General features: G+C 34.1%; 1 protein-coding gene across 7 annotated transcripts in view; it reads left to right on the top strand.

Moving 5' to 3' along the window:
- LOC108036172 (transcription-associated protein 1) overlaps positions 1-24,252 on the top strand; it is a 223,684-nt gene that overhangs the window by 58,028 nt on the left and 141,404 nt on the right. For 4 of the 7 annotated variants that reach the window (XM_050889734.1, XM_050889733.1, XM_050889735.1 and 1 more), the window contains 5 exons: positions 11,491-11,629; positions 14,020-14,392; positions 16,849-16,933; positions 16,987-17,130; positions 17,183-17,386. In XM_050889734.1, the coding sequence (XP_050745691.1) occupies positions 11,491-11,629; positions 14,020-14,392; positions 16,849-16,933; positions 16,987-17,130; positions 17,183-17,386 (945 nt within the window). Of the gene's footprint in view, positions 1-11,490; positions 11,630-14,019; positions 14,393-16,848; positions 16,934-16,986; positions 17,131-17,182; positions 17,387-24,252 lie in introns of those variants that run through there. The other 3 variants (XR_006368239.2, XR_007764960.1, XM_044093807.2) reach the window with 3 other exon arrangements.

The following is a 24,252-nucleotide window of genomic DNA, read 5'->3' as shown; positions in this document are numbered from 1 at the left end:
ATATTATCTTCTCCTCTTAGAATTAATATTTTTCGAATATTTAAAATATTTGTATTAAAATGTAAAAAATAGGATGGCTATATCGTACAGCTGATATAGGAGCGATAAGATAATTATTGATTAACTAATAGGGAAATAATTAATCTTGGATATTTTAGATAATTTCACTTTATTCCCGGCAAGGTTAGTAAGAAAAGTTTGGTTGGGCATTTCATCTATTAATAAAGAGATATAGATGGTTTCAACGAAAGCGTGTTGTTTTGGATATACCTTTTTCCAAATGCAAGACTTCGAGAAAAGTTTTAATTCTTACCCCACTATTGGCATAACAATTGATTGACCTACGAAATACAAATGTTTTAAGACTTTCCCGGCCCCGTTATAAGCAGCTTGACCTACTATTACCACATTTTTGGTCATTGAGTTCTCGTTAACTGGTCCAATCACAATCTCTGGCACCATGAAAATTATATGAATACGCAAGAGAGGCCTCCGATGTTTAGGCATAATTTTTGCCGGCATAAGCTACGTCGTTTTAGGGTCGTGGGATCTTATAAAGCTTTTCCAACATACCGAGAATAAATATATAAAGAGCCTGGAAAATAATATTAGTGCGTGAAATTCATTAGTCGTCAGTCCAGACTGCTTCACAAGCTTAGCTGTCTCTTGCACGCAATACGATCGGACTGTGTCTGTGTCTGTTTCCATCCCTTCACACATTCGTGTGCCAATGGTTCGTCACGTGCCACGCAATACGATCCTCGATTTAAAGGTTGTCCGTCAAGAGTTAAGTCATTGTTCTTGACGTTCTCTACTTCTCGCGTCAGCAAATTCTCTTCCACATTATAGGCTTATAAAGTAGTATAATGGCATGCGCCGATTAAAGTGCACACATCAGCAAAACGCTGACTATTCACGACTACAAATGTCGCTCAGAGGTCTCCTGTAATTGCACGGGCAACAACAAAACTGATACTTGCCGCTGAAAAGTGTATAGCATTCTTTAAAACTGTAATAGACTGCAAAAAAATTTATATATGAATGTTTTAAATAAGGAACCATGTTTCGACAAACTTACTTCCTTTTTATGTCTTCGACGATAAGATCTCGACGTTCTGGATCCTGAGCTTTGAAAAATATTGTATTGGATTTACTTGTATAAAATAATGATGTTCTTAAGTATTCCAATTCGCTTGAACAAAAAATATATAATATATGTAATATAATATATATCATGATGCGTAATTTGTCTAGCGATTCGCTTGATTTAAATGTATGTTTCAATGTTTTTGTTTTTAACTTAAAATATATATAAGGCAATTGGCTTTGGGTTATGCAAAAAGTTACTTTAGCTTAAATTTTTTCACACATTAATATTAAACCTCTAGTTTTTTCGAAGTATGATATTGGTCACTACGCCTCTGATCGGATACTGGGGTCACAAACATCACGGTATGTCGGATGTCATCATTATTGTTGATCCTCTCCACTTTCTTTGATTAAATTGGCGTCGGTGATCCGAACTTAGGGGCTGTTTAATAGGGGGGCTAGAACATGTCTAAGCATTACATAATGGTTTTATTAATTTCTTATTTTTTAACCATTTTTGGTTTAGTTTTGGCCTTAATAGGAATCATTATGCTTCGTAATCTTACATATTCGGATGAACAAATGGGTCAGAAATCGGGTTTTATGTGTTTTGTGATGCGATGTCTACCTAATTTTTAAAGAAATTTGTCGAAAACCCAACTAATCAAACTGTTTCACGCGAACGTTCTGCATCTCTTCTACATTTCTTTTCAACCTGGAAAATGTATCCGTATATTAATACGAAATTTTAAGTCTGAAGATCAGAATGTATATTTTAGTCAAATCTCAACTTTTTCTTAAAATAAAGTGAAGCGGGTCTTTTATTTTTTTCGAGGGAAATCTATGAATATCTGCTGCTTTCGAGTACTGAAGAACTTTAGTAATTATTATTGTTTTCCAATGCAAATTTATGATACTATATAAGATGTCGGCCTTAGAGCGGGGAAACGATTAAGCAGCAATGCCTCTTAAAAGGAGTTCATTTCATGCACGCATTCATTACCTGATACATTATTTAATTCAAAAAATGGCATTAATAAAGGAGAGCACCATTTTTTATTCCTGACTTGTGTGCTACCGCCTCAGAGCTTAATAATAAAACTATGAGAATTATAATTATAGTTGGTTCCAACATCCATCAATTGTGTATCGTCTCAAATTTGTAGTCGACGATCACGAGAGGTGCTCTGGTGAGAGAGCGGTACTAATATTCTACAGGTAGATCATTGCTTAAATAAGCAAATGAATAAACATGCTTGGATTAGCATGTCAACCAACTGACAATTTAATTGCCAACTTGCGAGTCTCCAGTGAGCTCTGAGCTGCAGTCATACACACATAACGTCAAACGTCCTGCACACGTCGTATCAGATTAATGTATTTTTGAGAACGTACCATGCGTTTTAGAACCGATTTCTTTGACCTAGAGTACAGAAGCTTTTATTCCAGAAACATGGACTTCACTCGATCTAGCTGTATCCATACGCACAGTTGGTTCGCTTACCCCTGTGTCAACAGGAACTGCTGCTACCAAGGTCGGATTTGGGTTGGATTCCATAGTCGTGATAACGGAGGTTAAGCTGGCTTTCTTGCGTTTAGGCGACTCAGTTAATAATCTTTGACTCTGCTGGTAAATCCTGCACATTTGACGTGCATCATCGAACCGCAGAGCCAGCTAAAAATAAAGGGGTCTTTCGTTGAAAACGCAAGTGTACAGTTTTTTGTCTTGGAACAGACATAGGTCATTATAAGAAAACAAAAATAAAAATTAAATGAAATAAAAGTATCAATAATACCGCAAAGTAAATTTGGGAATAGGATGAAATTCAAAAAACACAAAAGCACAAAACACAAAAAAAAAAAAAAAAAAATTAATTGAACACGAGAGAAAAAATATTCTATCGACTGAGCGTGGCTTGTGCGACACTACCAACATTAAGCACGAAAAAATACAATGAAAATCAAGCAAGAGAAAGAAAGAAAGAGAGAGAGTTACAGAAGTGGCACCCAGAAAAGAGGGTAAATTACAGTATAAAATAGAGCGTTAGAAATTGAGAAGGAGTGAAAGAGTTCTAGCATGTTTAGAGAGCGTAAGTTACACTAACAAAGCTAAGAGATTAAATAAATCTAATAGAAATGTTAAAATAACTATAAAGACATACCCGTTTACTGGGAGATCTATTTACAATTTCTAACACACAAGGCTAAGCTTTGTAAATAAATACACACAAAACACTCGCACACAAAAAACTCGGAGCACAAAAGTAAACACAGCTGTTCACAAACGACGCTAAATCGAAATATGTCACTTAAACCCAAAAAAATATCTATAGGAACAATATCTTCCTAAAGTCCCAGTATACAAAAATGTTCTGATTTAAAAACATAAAAAAAATTTAATAATAACAATAAAACAAATAGTCAAAAAAGTACAGCAAAAATTAAATACAACCAGAAAATAAATTAAGTTAAATCCAGCGTCAGAGTGGACTCCAACATGGAACTCAAATCCATTATCGCTGGACCATCAACATACTCTTTTAATTCGATTTCTTTTCGTCAACATAATTCAAGAATCGACAATTGAGACAAAAATTGAATATTGACTGTTTTACAGCGCGGAGTGTTTGTTGGCTTGTTGGCAACTGGGCTTCCGACCCTACTTCTACACAATTCCTGCTTGACTATTAGGGCAACCGTTCGCCGTGGCTAAATGTATATATTATAGCCTCGGTATTCTTTTTTTCATATTATCTTCTCCTCTTAGAATTAATATTTTTCGAATATTTAAAATATTTGTATTAAAATGTAAAAAATAGGATGGCTATATCGTACAGCTGATATAGGAGCGATAAGATAATTATTGATTAACTAATAGGGAAATAATTAATCTTGGATATTTTAGATAATTTCACTTTATTCCCGGCAAGGTTAGTAAGAAAAGTTTGGTTGGGCATTTCATCTATTAATAAAGAGATATAGATGGTTTCAACGAAAGCGTGTTGTTTTGGATATACCTTTTTCCAAATGCAAGACTTCGAGAAAAGTTTTAATTCTTACCCCACTATTGGCATAACAATTGATTGACCTACGAAATACAAATGTTTTAAGACTTTCCCGGCCCCGTTATAAGCAGCTTGACCTACTATTACCACATTTTTGGTCATTGAGTTCTCGTTAACTGGTCCAATCACAATCTCTGGCACCATGAAAATTATATGAATACGCAAGAGAGGCCTCCGATGTTTAGGCATAATTTTTGCCGGCATAAGCTACGTCGTTTTAGGGTCGTGGGATCTTATAAAGCTTTTCCAACATACCGAGAATAAATATATAAAGAGCCTGGAAAATAATATTAGTGCGTGAAATTCATTAGTCGTCAGTCCAGACTGCTTCACAAGCTTAGCTGTCTCTTGCACGCAATACGATCGGACTGTGTCTGTGTCTGTTTCCATCCCTTCACACATTCGTGTGCCAATGGTTCGTCACGTGCCACGCAATACGATCCTCGATTTAAAGGTTGTCCGTCAAGAGTTAAGTCATTGTTCTTGACGTTCTCTACTTCTCGCGTCAGCAAATTCTCTTCCACATTATAGGCTTATAAAGTAGTATAATGGCATGCGCCGATTAAAGTGCACACATCAGCAAAACGCTGACTATTCACGACTACAAATGTCGCTCAGAGGTCTCCTGTAATTGCACGGGCAACAACAAAACTGATACGTGCCGCTGAAAAGTGTATAGCATTCTTTAAAACTGTAATAGACTGCAAAAAAATTTATATATGAATGTTTTAAATAAGGAACCATGTTCCGACAAACTTACTTCCTTTTTATGTCTTCGACGATAAGATCTCGACGTTCTGGATCCTGAGCTTTGAAAAATATTGTATTGGATTTACTTGTATAAAATATTGATGTTCTTAAGTATTCCAATTCGCTTGAACAAAAAATATATAATATATGTAATATAATATATATCATGATGCGTAATTTGTCTAGCGATTCGCTTGATTTAAATGTATGTTTCAATGTTTTTGTTTTTAACTTAAAATATATTATATAAGGCAATTGGCTTTGGGTTATGCAAAAAGTTACTTTAGCTTAAATTTTTTCACACATTAATATTAAACCTCTAGTTTTTTCGAAGTATGCTATTGGTCACTACGCCTCTGATCGGATACTGGGGTCACAAACATCACGGTATGTCGGATGTCATCATTATTGTTGATCCTCTCCACTTTCTTTGATTAAATTGGCGTCGGTGATCCGAACTTAGGGGCTGTTTAATAGGGGGGCTAGAACATGTCTAAGCATTACATAATGGTTTTATTAATTTCTTATTTTTTAACCATTTTTGGTTTAGTTTTGGCCTTAATAGGAATCATTATGCTTCGTAATCTTACATATTCGGATGAACAAATGGGTCAGAAATCGGGTTTTATGTGTTTTGTGATGCGATGTCTACCTAATTTTTAAAGAAATTTGTCGAAAACCCAACTAATCAAACTGTTTCACGCGAACGTTCTGCATCTCTTCTACATTTCTTTTCAACCTGGAAAATGTATCCGTATATTAATACGAAATTTTAAGTCTGAAGATCAGAATGTATATTTTAGTCAAATCTCATCTTTTTCTTAAAATAAAGTGAAGCGTTACTATTATTTTTTTCGAGGGAAATCTATGAATATCTGCTGCTTTCAAGTACTGAAGAACTTTAGTAATTATTATTGTTTTCCAATGCAAATGTATGATACTATATAAGATGTCGGCCTTAGAGCGGGGAAACGATTAAGCAGCAATGCCTCTTAAAAGGAGTTCATTTCATGCACGCATTCATTACCTGATACATTATTTAATTCAAAAAATGGCATTAATAAAGGAGAGCACCATTTTTTATTCCTGACTTGTGTGCTACCGCCTCAGAGCTTAATAATAAAACTATGAGAATCATAATTATAGTTGGTTCCAACATCCATCAATTGTGTATCGTCTCAAATTTGTAGTCGACGATCACGAGAGGTGCTCTGGTGAGAGAGCGGTACTAATATTCTACAGGTAGATCATTGCTTAAATAAGCAAATGAATAAACATGCTTGGATTAGCATGTCAACCAACTGACAATTTAATTGCCAACTTGCGAGTCTCCAGTGAGCTCTGAGCTGCAGTCATACACACATAACGTCAAACGTCCTGCACACGTCGTATCAGATTAATGTATTTTTGAGAACGTACCATGCGTTTTAGAACCGATTTCTTTGACCTAGAGTACAGAAGCTTTTATTCCAGAAACATGGACTTCACTCGATCTAGCTGTATCCATACGCACAGTTGGTTCGCTTACCCCTGTGTCAACAGGAACTGCTGCTACCAAGGTCGGATTTGGGTTGGATTCCATAGTCGTGATAACGGCGGTTAAGCTGGCTTTCTTGCGTTTAGGCGACTCATTTAATAATCTTTGACTCTGCTGGTAAATCCTGCACATTTGACGTGCATCATCGAACCGCAGAGCCAGCAAAAAATAAAGGGGTCTTTCGTTGAAAACGCAAGTGTACAGTTTTTCTTGGAACAGACATAGGTCATTATAAGAAAACAAAAATAAAAATTAAATGAAATAAAAGTATCAATAATACCGCAAAGTAAATTTGGGAATAGGATGAAATTCAAAAAACACAAAGGCACAAAACACAAAAAAAAAAAAAAATAATAATTGAACACGAGAGAAAAAATATTCTATCGACTGAGCGTGGCTTGTGCGACACTACCAACATTAAGCACGAAAAAATACAATGAAAATCAAGCAAGAGAGAGAAAGAAAGAGAGAGAGTTACAGAAGTGGCACCCAGAAAAGAGGGTAAATTACAGTATAAAATAGAGCGTTAGAAATTGAGAAGGAGTGAAAGAGTTCTAGCATGTTTAGAGAGCGTAAGTTACACTAACAAAGCTAAGAGATTAAATAAATCTAATAGAAATGTTAAAATAACTATAAAAACATACCCGTTTACTGGGAAATCTATTTACAATTTCTAACACACAAGGCTAAGCTTTGTAAATAAATGCACACAAAACACTCGCACACAAAAAACTCGGAGCACAAAAGTAAACACAGCTGTTCACAAACGACGCTAAATCGAAATATGTCACTTAAACACAAAAAAATATCTATAGGAACAATATCTTCCTAAAGTCCCAGTATACAAAAATGTTCTGATTTAAAAACATAAAAAAAATTTAATAATAACAATAAAACAAATAGTCAAAAAAGTACAGCAAAAATTAAATACAACCAGAAAATAAATTAAGTTAAATCCAGCGTCAGAGTGGACTCCAACATGGAACTCAAATCCATTATCGCTGGACCATCAACATACTCTTTTAATTCGATTTCTTTTCGTCAACATAATTCAAGAATCGACAATTGAGACAAAAATTGAATATTGACTGTTTTACAGCGCGGAGTGTTTGTTGGCTTGTTGGCAACTGGGCTTCCGACCCTACTTCTACACAATTCCTGCTTGACTATTAGGGCAACCGTTCGCCGTGGCTAAATGTATATATTATAGCCTCGGTATTCTTTTTTTCATATTATCTTCTCCTCTTAGAATTAATATTTTTCGAATATTTAAAATATTTGTATTAAAATGTAAAAAATAGGATGGCTATATCGTACAGCTGATATAGGAGCGATAAGATAATTATTGATTAACTAATAGGGAAATAATTAATCTTGGATATTTTAGATAATTTCACTTTATTCCCGGCAAGGTTAGTAAGAAAAGTTTGGTTGGGCATTTCATCTATTAATAAAGAGATATAGATGGTTTCAACGAAAGCGTGTTGTTTTGGATATACCTTTTTCCAAATGCAAGACTTCGAGAAAAGTTTTAATTCTTACCCCACTATTGGCATAACAATTGATTGACCTACGAAATACAAATGTTTTAAGACTTTCCCGGCCCCGTTATAAGCAGCTTGACCTACTATTACCACATTTTTGGTCATTGAGTTCTCGTTAACTGGTCCAATCACAATCTCTGGCACCATGAAAATTATATGAATACGCAAGAGAGGCCTCCGATGTTTAGGCATAATTTTTGCCGGCATAAGCTACGTCGTTTTAGGGTCGTGGGATCTTATAAAGCTTTTCCAACATACCGAGAATAAATATATAAAGAGCCTGGAAAATAATATTAGTGCGTGAAATTCATTAGTCGTCAGTCCAGACTGCTTCACAAGCTTAGCTGTCTCTTGCACGCAATACGATCGGACTGTGTCTGTGTCTGTTTCCATCCCTTCACACATTCGTGTGCCAATGGTTCGTCACGTGCCACGCAATACGATCCTCGATTTAAAGGTTGTCCGTCAAGAGTTAAGTCATTGTTCTTGACGTTCTCTACTTCTCGCGTCAGCAAATTCTCTTCCACATTATAGGCTTATAAAGTAGTATAATGGCATGCGCCGATTAAAGTGCACACATCAGCAAAACGCTGACTATTCACGACTACAAATGTCGCTCAGAGGTCTCCTGTAATTGCACGGGCAACAACAAAACTGATACGTGCCGCTGAAAAGTGTATAGCATTCTTTAAAACTGTAATAGACTGCAAAAAAATTTATATATGAATGTTTTAAATAAGGAACCATGTTCCGACAAACTTACTTCCTTTTTATGTCTTCGACGATAAGATCTCGACGTTCTGGATCCTGAGCTTTGAAAAATATTGTATTGGATTTACTTGTATAAAATATTGATGTTCTTAAGTATTCCAATTCGCTTGAACAAAAAATATATAATATATGTAATATAATATATATCATGATGCGTAATTTGTCTAGCGATTCGCTTGATTTAAATGTATGTTTCAATGTTTTTGTTTTTAACTTAAAATATATTATATAAGGCAATTGGCTTTGGGTTATGCAAAAAGTTACTTTAGCTTAAATTTTTTCACACATTAATATTAAACCTCTAGTTTTTTCGAAGTATGCTATTGGTCACTACGCCTCTGATCGGATACTGGGGTCACAAACATCACGGTATGTCGGATGTCATCATTATTGTTGATCCTCTCCACTTTCTTTGATTAAATTGGCATCGGTGATCCGAACTTAGGGGCTGTTTAATAGGGGGGCTAGAACATGTCTAAGCATTACATAATGGTTTTATTAATTTCTTATTTTTTAACCATTTTTGGTTTAGTTTTGGCCTTAATAGGAATCATTATGCTTCGTAATCTTACATATTCGGATGAACAAATGGGTCAGAAATCGGGTTTTATGTGTTTTGTGATGCGATGTCTACATAATTTTTAAAGAAATTTGTCGAAAACCCAACTAATCAAACTGTTTCACGCGAACGTTCTGCGTCTCTTCTACATTTCTTTTCAACCTGGAAAATGTATCCGTATATAAATACGAAATTTTAAGTCTGAAGATCAGAATGTATATTTTAGTCAAATCTCATCTTTTTCTTAAAATAAAGTGAAGCGGGTCTATTATTTTTTTCGAGGGAAATCTATGAATATCTGCTGCTTTCGAGTACTGAAGAACTTTAGTAATTATTATTGTTTTCCAATGCAAATGTATGATACTATATAAGATGTCGGCCTTAGAGCGGGGAAACGATTAAGCAGCAATGCCTCTTAAAAGGAGTTCATTTCATGCACGCATTCATTACCTGATACATTATTTAATTCAAAAAAATGGCATTAATAAAGGAGAGCACCATTTTTTATTCCTGACTTGTGTGCTACCGCCTCAGAGCTTAATAATAAAACTATGAGAATTATAATTATAGTTGGTTCCAACATCCATCAATTGTGTATCGTCTCAAATTTGTAGTCGACGATCACGAGAGGTGCTCTGGTGAGAGAGCGGTACTAATATTCTACAGGTAGATCATTGCTTAAATAAGCAAATGAATAAACATGCTTGGATTAGCATGTCAACCAACTGATAATTTAATTGCCAACTTGCGAGTCTCCAGTGATCTCTGAGCTGCAGTCATACACACATAACGTCAATCATCCTGCACACGTCGTATCAGATTAATGTATTTTTGAGAACGTACCATGCGTTTTAGAGCCATCAAAATATAAGTCCGTTGATAAAGAAGTAAAGCAGGTAAATCTCCTGATTTCCCTTACAAAGAATCGCAGGCCTGGTATCTAATAGTTTTGTTGTATTTCGTTGAGTAATAATTCTGCATGCAAATGAAGGTACTTTCGGTGACGATACTCTTCTTTTAGGTATGCAATGCCGGGAAAGTATTGCAAAACGCTTAACACTATTATTATATATTTTCAATAGCATCGATTTGACCATGCTAGAGGCGAGATTTGTTTCTGAGTTTCCTTCTTATGATACAATACTTGGATTTCTCTAGTTTTAGTAATTTATTTTTATCATTATCAACAGATAATTCGATCCGGAGAACCATCCTATTAAGTTATTTACCTCAACACAACATGTATTGAGGGATGCAAAGATCTTTCAGCTTTGGCAGAAAAAATTGTCATTTCATTCAGCCAGTCCGGCCGGTGCTTTGATTCCGTCATCCGAGCTCTCTCAATACCTTCATATATTTTGTAGGATAATTTAGGTAAAAATCCAAGAAGCCCGAATGAATCGAAAATGACCGGAGGTTTTGTATAAGAGTCAGGGCTGATAACAAACGTAAACATGTAAGGCTCGGGCAGCCACCACATTCATAAAACTTTTTCCTGCATTTCGTCCTCTGAGCCAAGTTATTATACGGTTCCTCCTTGATCCTCAGCTGAGTATCAACCGACTCCAACAAATCGTTAACGAAAGTCGATTCGCAAATTGCTTTAACGAAAATGGCTTTCTAGATGCCCACTCCATATATACAATTGTTTGGGTTGTCCGCTTTTTCACAAGTGAACATTTTTCGAAGTCTCTCGTGACTTTACTTGTTGGCCTGTCACCAACGCCAATGCCACGCCCCACGGGATATCATCCCTTATGAAATTCTGAAACAAGATTGCTCCGATATGCTTCCAGCTAATCTGTTTTTCCTTTGTTTAGCTCACCTTGCGATACCTAACGCCCCCACCTATAGCAACAAATAGCGTCGCCCCTCTCGGCTTCGTGACGTATAATTTAAAACAGCTATTTTCCTTCATGTGGTGTGCAATCTCAATTGGCTTTGCAAAATTATTTGTGAGCTCTAGAGTAGTTGTTGATTTGCGATGCAAATCTTTAACGCAGAAAATCGACCTCAAAAAAAAAAGCGGGGATTTGTTAAAGTTAAAGACTGAATTGAAGAATTGTTTGTAGAAATAACTTATCGCAATTTTAATAGTTAGCAAAACTTCGTGTTGATAATATTTTGGTGTTCTGATGTTCAACAATCCTAATTTATGTAACCTTTTTCTTATAGGAAGTAGTGATAGCCAGCTCTTTATCTGTTACCAGCGGCATGCTGAACCTAATGAGAAACTGTCCCAAGGAAGCCGCTCATCTCCGGAAAGAGCTCTTAATTGCAGCCCGTCATATTTTTGCCACGGACTTGCGTCAAAGTAAGTTTCTATATTTTATTGGATAATTTTACGTATATTCCCTCTTGCTCTAATAAAAGCATGCCATCTTAATGTAGTAAGAAAAAAAACCTATTTACTTTTGTTCTATGTCTTTTGAAACAAGAAAGGAAGTTAACTTCGGCAAGCCGAAGTTTGTATACCCTTGCAGGTATAAAAAATAATCAATTATTTTATTTAATTAATTCGATATTCTTAAAAATATAAAAATTTATATTCCCAATATTATAAGACAATATGTCAAAAAGCCCCAAAGCTATAATTTGTCTCACATTATTTCCCATTAATTATCCCATCGTTCCTATGACAGCTATATGATATAGTCGTCCGATTTTGATAAAATTTAACTCGAAATTCAAAACCAAATAAAAAATGTTATTTCCAAGCGTAGGAGGTTATAAGTTAAAAAACACCGAAGATATAATTTTTCAATATTATTTTACCACTAATTTTCCGATTGTTCCTATGGCAGCTATATGATATAGTCGTCCGATTTTGATAAAATTTAATTCGAAATTTAGAACTGATTAAAACATGTTATTTCCAAGCTTAGAAGGTTATATTATTAAAAAAAACCGAAGATATAATTTTTTTTTTTTCCCTCGATAGTTCCTATGGGAGCTATAAGATATAGTTGTCAGATCCGGCTGGTCTGACTTATATACTACCTGCAATAGAAAGAAGACTTTTCGGAAAGTTTCAGCCTGATAGCTTTAAAACTGAGAGACTAGTTTGCGTAGAAACGGACGGACAGACGGACGGACAGACTGACATGGCTAGATCGACTCGTTTAGTGACGCTGATCAAGAATATATACACTTTATTGGGTCGGAAACGTCTCCTTCACTGCGTTGCAAACTTCTGACCGAAATCATTATATCCTCTGCAAGGGTATAAAAATGAAGAGTGAATGTAAAGAATATATAATAAGATATAATTCTAGGTATAGTCGCTTTTGTTCTAATAAAAGCATGTCTTCTTAATATGGTAAAAAAAAAACCTATTTACTTTTGTTCTATGTCTTTTACAAAAATGAAGAGTGAAGGTAAAAAGTACGGCAATGTGACAAACTCATTAAGTATCATATCTAACGTCACGTAATAATTTTAAATAGTTGTAGTTTCCCCTCTTGTGTGGACAATGTAATTATTTAGTATTATTTATTATTATTTATTATTTTGTTATGTATAAATAAACTACGTGACTTTTTTTTATTGTTTTAATACCGGCTATAGCACATAACCACACATGTGCTAAAATTATATAGCCAGATGAAAAAATGCGGTTTAAGAAAAACGCGTTTAAAAGTTGAAGGTATGAATAACATTCATCCTTCTTTTAACCACATATTCTACACAAGTTTTAGATGACGCTCTTAAACATTTCAGGCGGAGAAAATATTAGGTTAAGATTTCTCTTGAACTTGAACTGAATTGAGACTCCTTCATTCCAGAAAGAAGGACTCCTCCAGAGATTGGTTAAAAAAAATTTAATAGAAAACATATTTGGACATATGTTTGCTGGAGATTTTTGAGACCATTTCGATGAACTGCTTAACTTTGCCTGGGAATTTTTTTAAAATTATTTTACTGACTGTCCCTCTTTACCAAACGGCCACTCAAAGCATTTCGTTAAATTGTTTATTAAAATCATAAAAACTGAAAACCGTCATTAGGCTGAATCATTTAATTGAAATTCAATGGCAACAGATCAATGGGAAAACGAAGAATAAAAGGCTTTAGACCGCTAGAGTTTTCGAACCCGAAAGTCCGTCTATCTGCCTGTATGAACGTATGTACGCTGAGATCTCGGAAACTATAAAAGCTAGAATAGTCAAACCTGGCATGCAGATACTGCGCTAGGTAAGTTTGTTTCAGCGGGATGCCATGCCCACTCTCAAGCCCACAATCCGGGAAAATCTGTAGCGCCTGCAGTTTTTATGATAGAATTAAATGTTTACTGAAATGTATTTGTCTTATCAATACCTATCGACTCACCAAAAAAAAAAAGGGACACGCCCACTCTAACGCCCACAAATTGGCAAAAATACTTAAATCTGTCTGCCGCCCACATAACATCTACTGGGAAAACCGGTAGGTGGGGTCCTAAAATATAGTTTTGCTGTTATTAATCTCCATTATCCTTTTGCTCCATTAAGCTGAGTAACGGGTATCTAATATTCGAGGCACTCGACTATAGCGTTCCATCTTTTTTTTTCTGGATTGGGCATAATACTATCATACCAAACACCGTCAGTGATGTTAAGTGTAAGTGGTAGATGGTGACTAATGTGATTAAGCTATTTAAGACACATTTGTTCGAATGGTATTTAGTACATTGTCATACAATAATAGTTTTGTTTTATTTTTTAGAATTTATTCCTTCAATTGAACAACTATTTGATGACGACTTACTTATTGGGAAAGGTGTCACTTTGGAATCTATTCGCCCTTTGGCTTATTCAACATTAGCAGACCTTGCTCATCATGTTCGCCAAAGCTTAAGCTTAGACGTATTAATAAAAGCTGTAAATCTATTTTCAAAAAATGTTCATGATGAAACACTTGCTGTTGGAATACAAACCATGTCTTGCAAGCTCTTACTCAACTTGGTTGATTGCTTACGACAACACAGTGAAATAGAACCTCATAGATCTAGGACTATACTTACAAAACTTTTGAAAGTGTTTGTGAAAAAATTTGAAACTATTGCCAAAGTACAGCTTCCATTAATAATTCAAAAATGGTAAGTAAAATTTAGGTTTTTAAGCATTTTACTATCCTTCCCAAAATCAGAAAAGATCATACATTTTTGTCAAGATAACAGACATAACTAATAAGAGATAACAGATAAGCTTGCTAAAGCAAACATTTTTTCTTACCGATTATAGATAGATTTATGAATTTTTTTTAACCTTCTTGATTATAATACACAAGCAAAGTCCTACATTAATAATATTATTTATATGTATGTCAAGTTATGGCATTTTTCCGAAGCGCCTCAAGTGTGCACATGTCCTGCGGAAGAAAAGATGCTGATCCATCTCCGACGAACAAACCCAAAAAATATTTTTTTTTAATAGTGTAGCTTCATGTTAAACCTAAAAAATTGAACTAAATGTAAAAACTTAAAAATTTTTTTAATTAAAAAAAATTTTTTTTTCAAAAAAAAATTTAGATTGTAAAAAAGTAGGTTAATCATAACTTTCCAAAAGTTTTTTTTAGGTTCATGTTTAACTTCTTTAGGAGGATTAATTTTTTTACGAAAAACGTTTGGATATATATTTTTATACCCTTGCAGAGGGTACACTGATTTCATTAAGAAGTTTGCAACGCAGTGAAGGAGACGTTTCCGACCCCCTAAAGTATATATATTCTTGATCAGTGTCACTAGGTGGGTCGATCTAGCCATGTCCGTCTGTCCGTCCGCTTCTACACAAACTAATAGTCTATATAAGTCGGAACCAGCCGGATCGGACAACTATATCTTATAGCTCCCATAGGAACTATCGGGAAAAAAATTGAAAAAAAAATTATATCTTCGGTGTTTTTTAACATATAACCTTCTAGGCTTGGAAAAAACATTTTTTAATTAGTTTTTAATTTCGAATAAAATTTTATCAAAATCGGACGACTATATCATGTAGCTGCCATAGGAACGATCGAAAATTAATGGGAAAATAATATAAAAAAAGTATATCTAAGGTGTTCTTTAGCATATAACCTCCTGCGCTTGGAAATAACATTTTTATAATAATATTTTTATATTTATATTATTATAATTGGTTTTGAATATTGAATAAAATTTTATCAAAATCGGACGACTATATCATATAGCTGCCATAGGAACGATCGGAAAATTAGTCGGAAAACATGAAATAAAAATTATATCTTTGGTGTTTTTAAGCATACAACTTTATAAGCTTAAAAATAAATTTTTTTAATTCTGAATTTTCTGAATTTTGAATTAAATTTTATTAAAATCGGACGACATATATCAAGCTGTCATAGGAACAATCGGATAATTGGTTGTATAATGATGAAAAAATTATATCTTTCGTGGTTTTTAGCATATAAACTCCTACGCTTGGAAATAAGATTTTTAAAATTTTTAGAATTTTGAAAAAATTATATCTTTGGTGCTTTTAAACATATAACCTTCTAAGCTTGCAAATAACATTTTTGAATTTTTTAAGAATTTCGAATTCAATTTAATAAAAACCGGACTACTCTAACATATAAATGTCAAAAAAATAGTCTTAAAAAAAAATGAAATAATTTATTTTTAATATCACTGAAATCAGTAACAAGACTTAAAAATTTCACATGGTGTTACTAAAGTTAATTATTTCTTATAACTGCAAGGGTATACAAACTTCGGCTTACCGAAGTTAACTTCCTTTTTTGTTTTCAGTATATTTCCCACCAATAAAAATAAAATCGATCGTCCATACAGACGAACAGACAGACGGATATGGCTAGTTGACTAGGCTAATGAACCTGATTAAAATATATCTACACTATAGGGTCGGAAACGCTTTCTCTATAGTCTTACAATATTCATATTTTGTGATTTATGAGACACGCTTAAAGAATAATTTTGTATTTAATACCTTCTGGAATTTTTAACCGTACGATAAATTATTATTATACCCTTGCAGAGGGTATATCGATTTCAGTCAGAAGTTTGAAACGCAGTGGAGGCGACTTTTCCGACCCCATAAAGTATATATATTCTTGATAAGCATCACTTGACGAGTCGATCTAGCCATGTCCGTCTGTTTTTACGCAAACTAGTCTCTCAGTTTAAAGCTATCGGGCTGGTAAAATAATATGAAAAATTATATCGTTGGTGTTTTTTAACATATAAATAATTTGAAAAATTATATCTTTGGTGTTTTTTAACTTATAACCTTCTACGCTTAAATCAACATTTTTTAATTAGTTATACATTTTGAATTAATTTTTATCAAAATCTGTCGACTATATCATATAGCTGTCATAGGAAAGATCGGAAAGTGGGTGGGAAAATAATATGAAACAAATTATAGCTTCGGAGTTTTTTGATATATCCTATAATATTGGGAATATAATTTTTTATATTTTTAAGAATAAGAACAATTAAACATTTTACTTTTTCTGTGTAGATTGCACATCAAACAATACGTACAAATAATTAAAAGTCTTTTCTTTCTAACATAGCAAAGGGCAGCCGAATTCTGGAGTATCGATCAATTCGAATGGCAACGTCTCTTTGTCGCTTATCACTGTGCCTGATCCGAAAGATGTATGTACTTAAAAAAATACTTTCATTTAGCTAACCAACAACATTTCAATTAGGACCAAATATCCAACGAACAATCTAAAACGTCGGCTTCTGGATTACAATGGGTTAATTCTGTAAATGTAGCTGAATTTCGGAGCTTAGTAAAAACTCTTGTAGGAGGAGTTAAAACAATAACATGGGGTTTCTTCAACTCTAAAGTATGTTTTAATAATATTTTTGCATTTATTTTTGTCTTAATGTTTCTTAAAGTTTCAGGTATCTGATACAATTCTTGCTAATCATGAAAAGATATTTGGACCTGAAATTCTATGCTGTTATATTGAATTAGTTCATTATGCAATGGAGGCTTTAGATATTTATACCATTAACGTCAATCCAAATCAACAACGAACTTCTGGTTTAATATCCAGAAGTAAAGAAGAAAAGGAAGTGTTGGAACACTTTAGTGGCATTGTAAGTTATAATTAAAAAATTATTTAATATTATGGAATGAATAGCAGGGACCTATTTTATTATTTGTATTATATTTTTTAGCGCAAACTAGCTTTTTTTACGAACTTAAAATAATTTTAACTAAAACAAGAAAGGAAGTTAACTTCGGCAAGCCGAAGTTTGTATACCCTTGCAGTTACAAGAAATATTCAACAGTAAGTAACACTATGAAATTTTTAGGATTGTTGCTCACTTCAGTAATATCAAAAAAAAAAATTTTTTTCATTCTTTTGTTAGATCATTTTTTTGACATCATTATACCCTCTGCAAGGGTATAAAAATACATTTTTTCAGTCCAAATCCTGATACACATGTTAACTTATTTTTCGAATAAAATAGCAAAAAGGTAAATTCAGTTTGTAGAAATGCGTTCCATATAACCGGTTCTAGTTATCGGTCCGACATAACATTCTTTTACTCACAAAATATCTTTAATTTTTATACCCTTGCAGAGGGTATAATGATTTCAGTCAGAAGTTTGCAACGCAGTGAAGAAGACGTTTCCGACCCCATAAAGTATATATATTCTTGAACGGCGTCTGTAGACGAGTCGATCTAGGACATGGTCCGTCTGTCCGTCCGTCTGTCTGTCCGTTTCTACGCAAACTAGTCTCTCAGTTTTAAAGTTATCGGGCGAAAACTTTCCAAAAAGATTACATACGGTTAATTATGTGTTTATGAGAATTTTCGTAAAAGGGCAGACAGTAATCTTTTTTTTTGAGATGAGGATGGATTTTATCAGTTTTGGCAAAAAATGCGAGTTCGCAAGGAAGATACATACATAAAACAAATAGAGACGGGACACAAATGAAAATAAAAGGCACACCTAAGCATATGAGTTAAAATATTAGTTCTTAATACCGCGTTATTACATAGAATAAAACTCCTGCAGACAAAAATGTAATGTACATCGTGGCAAATTTAGAGGATAATAATTTCGTGTTAGTCTAACAGGAACATTGAATGTTAGGCGGTTTAAAAGATCTGCAGAATCAATGTCTCCTCTTATAAGATTTTGTAAAAAAATAGTACCCAGCCTTATTCTACGATTTACAAGTGTAGGTAAATTAAGCAATTGTAATCTACTCTCATAGGAAGGCAGCTTTAAGTTTTGATCCCAGTTCAAACTACGCAGGGCAAATAAGAGAATTTTTTTTTCACCGACTCAATACGGTCTATCTGCACTTGATATTGTTGTCTCCAAACCGACGACGAATATTCCAAAATAGGACGGACAAGGGAGGTAAATAATACTTGGTCGGATAAGGATCAAATTCTTTTGACTAACGCTTTATAAACCCAATAACACTCATGGCTTTGTTAACAGTGGACATAATGTGGTAGTCAAATTTAAGTTTAGGGTCCAGAAGAACACCTAAAGCGTTAACTGAATATATACGGTCAAGTGGTGTATTTTTAAGAAAGTAACTGATAAACGTAGGAGTACCCCTATAAAAAGTCATAACGTTACATTTAAGGAAGTTCACATTTAAAAGGTTGTACTCACAACACCCATGAAAACAATAAATATCCGACTGTAAGTTAAATCCCGACGCTATCTCATTATATGATAAACAAAGCTTAACATCATCAGCATACATTAGTACACGAGAATGTGTTATGATTGAGAGAAGATCGTTAATAAACAAAGTAAACAGCAAAGGGCCCAAATGACTACCATGGGGTACTCCAGATGTCACGTGGATCAATTTTGAAACAGCATTCTTGAATATAACCCTCTGAGTCCTACCATTCAAGTAACATGAAATCCAAGATAATAGATTACCCGGAAACCCAAGCTGATCTAATTTAAATAAAAGAAGTAAGTGGTTAACGGAGTCAAAGGCCTTGCTAAAATCTGTATATACAATGTCAGTCTGCATTTATTTCTTAAACCCATTTATTACAATAGATAACAATTCAAGAAGGTTGGTGGTGGTCGGTCTTCGCTTAACAAAACATTGCCGACAATTTAGAAATACCTCTTTAATTTTGGACATCTGCCTTCGCACCTTTTTTATGGAGTGGAATAATAAAAGAGTCCTTCCAGATAGAAGGAAAAACTGATGATGAAATAGACAAATAAAAAGTTTAAGAATCGGTTTATAAATGGTTGACGCACAAAACTTAAGCACACATCCAGGAAGTCCATCTGGACCGGGAGAAAATGTTGGCGTTGTTTTTGCTAAATCTCTTACGAGAGAGCTTTCGGTGATTACAGGGGAGAAAATACAATTTGTTCTATTTAAGGGATTGAGGTAGTTAGAACCTGTCACTAAGTAGTGTCGATGCCTCCATTGAGTTTAGACGTACCGATGAAGGCAATGCCGATAACTTACGCTTGGCATTAACAAAGTTGTAAAAGTGTTTCGGATCGTTTGAAAATTCAAATTTACATCGACTTAGATACATAGAATAGCAATGACTGTTGAGAACATTAAAGTCTGTTCGAGCCACCACATATTTCGAAAAATCTGATGGCTTACCCAATTTTTTAAACTTTTTATAAGTGTTTGATTTAAGGTTTTTAAGTCTTTGAAGCGCATTGGTAAACCAAGGAGGCCCCTTTAGGTTTGAACTAAACCTATCAGGAACGCATTCATTAAAAAACTATTTAACACTATTTAGAATAATTCAGTGGCACTTTCAATGTCTGTACAATTGTACAAGTCTGTACAGTTATAATGAGAATTCATATCGTTAAGTTTATTATAGTCCCATTTAAGAACACTTCTCATTTTAGATGGGAAACCCAAAGGAGAGAGAGTATCAGAGCGGGGAGGCAATTGTCAATTCCATTGTTTTGCATGATATCGGTCGTCATGTACAACAAGACCGTCAATTCTACATACCGTGAATTCAACAGGCCTGAAACAAACATGATCTAATTGTCTATTTATGGAATTTCGTATAAAGCTTACTTGCTTTAACGATAATTGTAAAAGCCATAAAGGTATAGCAACAAGTGATTCGGCAGAAGGTGACCAACAAAATATCAGGTAGATTAAAGACCCCAAAACAATCAAAAGGTCTCTGTTAAAAAGAAGTGTTAGAAAAGTTTTAATTATACTCGTAGACAGATGATGCTCATAAATTACTACATCAAAGCGAGGTGGAATATAAGATCTTGTAACAAAAATAGGTAAAGACTGCAAGGAGATTTTTAAACTTACACATATAATTTTATTTGAGATATGAATGAGAATTACTTCAAATATTAGGCTAGAGGTAACGGCCGTCAGCACACCGCCCCCTAAGTGAGGAGAGATCGGCCCTATAAGTATTAAAGTTTTTAAACAGAATTTTAGATTCAGATATCTCTGGTTTCAATCTGGTTTCATTTAGCCGCCTAACATTTTGTTACGCCAAAAATAAACTTTTTAATTTTTTGGCTCATTTGAAGGCTGTTATTTGCTCACGATTTATTGGGAACAAATTCATTAATTACTAAATCATCATTAATTCAAAAGCTTTCAGAAAGTAACACATTAAACACATCATTTTGATAAAATATTTTAAAAGGCTATATCCTTCCGGCGTAGCAAAATCAAAATTGTTCAACTGCAATATCCTCGGATTGGAATTTTTTCTCATATAGATTCTAAAACATCCTCAGATGTGGTATCTGGGGTGAAATATGGACTTCACTCGAGCTAGCTGTATCCATACGCACAGTGTGTCAACAGGAACTGCTGCTACCAAGTTCGGATTTGGGTTGGATTCCATAATCGTATTAACAGCGGTTAGCTAGCTGTTTTGCGTTGGGGCGACATGGTTAATAATATTTTATTATTAAACTGGACGCACAAGAACACATGAAACCAGAATTTAATGAAATGTAAGAGAGCACGAGAGAATAAATATTCGGCCGACTGAGCGTGGCTTGTGCGACACTAACATCTTTAAGCACCGAAAAAGACTACCAGAAGTTCAGCAGTTTCATAAAAATCGTAATATACAGATATAAAATAGAGCAAGTGAGATAAAAAGGGAGCAAAAAGATATATTTTAGAGTTTAGGGAACGTAAATTACACTAACAAAGCTAAAAGATTAAACAAATCTAATAGAAACAAATAAATAAATTACTGGGACCCCTATTTAAAAAGTCTAACTCAATTATTAGGCTAAGCTTTGTAAATAATTAAAAACAAGACAAGCAAGTATTATTCTTCTGGATAAAATGACAGCTGATTTGTCAAAGTCTACTAAGATGAAATTTTCTAATCTCAAATTTAAATAAAGCTTAAACAGCACATGGAATAATGATGAATGAATCATGCAGGAAAAAATCTTTTGTAGAGGACTCAGATCAGCACATTCATTAGAAATATAGACGAAATACACGTAAAATAACTATCAATTGCCGCTGGACTTCATCTTGCATACATGAAGAGCGGCTACAACCCCAACATTGATTGTGTGAGTTCCAGACACTAGTTATGACAAATCGGATTGCAAATTCTGTGAAAAGATTTTGAAGAATTTTAAAAGATTTTGAATGAGAGGTAATAGATAGAGCTAGCTAATGATCAAGAGTTGTATTACTCTCAGGCTTCCGACCCTACTTCTACACAATTCCTGCTTGACTATTAGGGCAACCGTTCGCCGTGGCTAAATGTATATATTATAGCCTCGGTATTCTTTTTTTCATATTATCTTCTCCTCTTAGAATTATTATTTTTCGAATATTTAAAATATTTGTATTAAAATGTAAAAAATAGGATGGCTATATCGTACAGCTGATATAGGAGCGATAAGATAATTATTGATTAACTAATAGGGAAATAATTAATCTTGGATATTTTAGATAATTTCACTTTATTCCCGGCAAGGTTAGTAAGAAAAGTTTGGTTGGGCATTTCATCTATTAATAAAGAGATATAGATGGTTTCAACGAAAGCGTGTTGTTTTGGATATACCTTTTTCCAAATGCAAGACTTCGAGAAAAGTTTTAATTCTTACCCCACTATTGGCATAACAATTGATTGACCTACGAAATACAAATGTTTTAAGACTTTCCCGGCCCCGTTATAAGCAGCTTGACCTACTATTACCACATTTTTGGTCATTGAGTTCTCGTTAACTGGTCCAATCACAATCTCTGGCACCATGAAAATTATATGAATACGCAAGAGAGGCCTCCGATGTTTAGGCATAATTTTTGCCGGCATAAGCTACGTCGTTTTAGGGTCGTGGGATCTTATAAAGCTTTTCCAACATACCGAGAATAAATATATAAAGAGCCTGGAAAATAATATTAGTGCGTAAAATTCATTAGTCGTCAGTCCAGACTGCTTCACAAGCTTAGCTGTCTCTTGCACGCAATACGATCGGACTGTGTCTGTGTCTGTTTCCATCCCTTCACACATTCGTGTGCCAATGGTTCGTCACGTGCCACGCAATACGATCCTCGATTTAAAGGTTGTCCGTCAAGAGTTAAGTCATTGTTCTTGACGTTCTCTACTTCTCGCGTCAGCAAATTCTCTTCCACATTATAGGCTTATAAAGTAGTATAATGGCATGCGCCGATTAAAGTGCACACATCAGCAAAACGCTGACTATTCACGACTACAAATGTCGCTCAGAGGTCTCCTGTAATTGCACGGGCAACAACAAAACTGATACTTGCCGCTGAAAAGTGTATAGCATTCTTTAAAACTGTAATAGACCGCAAAAAAATTTATATATGAATGTTTTAAATAAGGAACCATGTTCCGACAAACTTACTTCCTTTTTATGTCTTCGACGATAAGATCTCGACGTTCTGAATCCTGAGCTTTGAAAAATATTGTATTGGATTTACTTGTATAAAATATTGATGTTCTTAAGTATTCCAATTCGCTTGAACAAAAAATATATAATATATGTAATATAATATATATCATGATGCGTAATTTGTCTAGCGATTCGCTTGATTTAAATGTATGTTTCAATGTTTTTGTTTTTAACTTAAAATATATTATATAAGGCAATTGGGTTTGGGTTATGCAAAAAGTTACTTTAGCTTACATTTTTTCACACATTAATATTAAACCTCTAGTTTTTTCGAAGTATGCTATTGGTCACTACGCCTCTGATCGGATACTGGGGTCACAAACATCACGGTATGTCGGATGTCATCATTATTGTTGATCCTCTCCACTTTCTTTGATTAAATTGGCGTCGGTGATCCGAACTTAGGGGCTGTTTAATAGGGGGGCTAGAACATGTCTAAGCATTACATAATGGTTTTATTAATTTCTTATTTTTTAACCATTTTTGGTTTAGTTTTGGCCTTAATAGGAATCATTATGCTTCGTAATCTTACATATTCGGATGAACAAATGGGTCAGAAATCGGGTTTTATGTGTTTTGTGATGCGATGTCTACCTAATTTTTAAAGAAATTTGTCGAAAACCCAACTAATCAAACTGTTTCACGCGAACGTTCTGCATCTCTTCTACATTTCTTTTCAACCTGGAAAATGTATCCGTATATTAATACGAAATTTTAAGTCTGAAGATCAGAATGTATATTTTAGTCAAATCTCATATCTCTTTCTTAAAATAAAGTGAAGCGTTACTATTATTTTTTTCGAGGGAAATCTATGAATATCTGCTGCTTTCGAGTACTGAAGAACTTTAGTAATAATTATTGTTTTCCAATGCAAATGTATGATACTATATAAGATGTCGGCCTTAGAGCGGGGAAACGATTAAGCAGCAATGCCTCTTAAAAGGAGTTCATTTCATGCACGCATTCATTACCTGATACATTATTTAATTCAAAAAATGGCATTAATAAAGGAGAGCACCATTTTTTATTCCTGACTTGTGTGCTACCGCCT

Source organism: Drosophila biarmipes, unplaced genomic scaffold, assembly GCF_025231255.1.
Source record: "Drosophila biarmipes strain raj3 unplaced genomic scaffold, RU_DBia_V1.1 ptg000005l, whole genome shotgun sequence".
NCBI classification, from domain to species: Eukaryota; Metazoa; Arthropoda; class Insecta; order Diptera; family Drosophilidae; genus Drosophila; species Drosophila biarmipes.
This window is presented reverse-complemented; position numbering and strand designations above follow the sequence as displayed.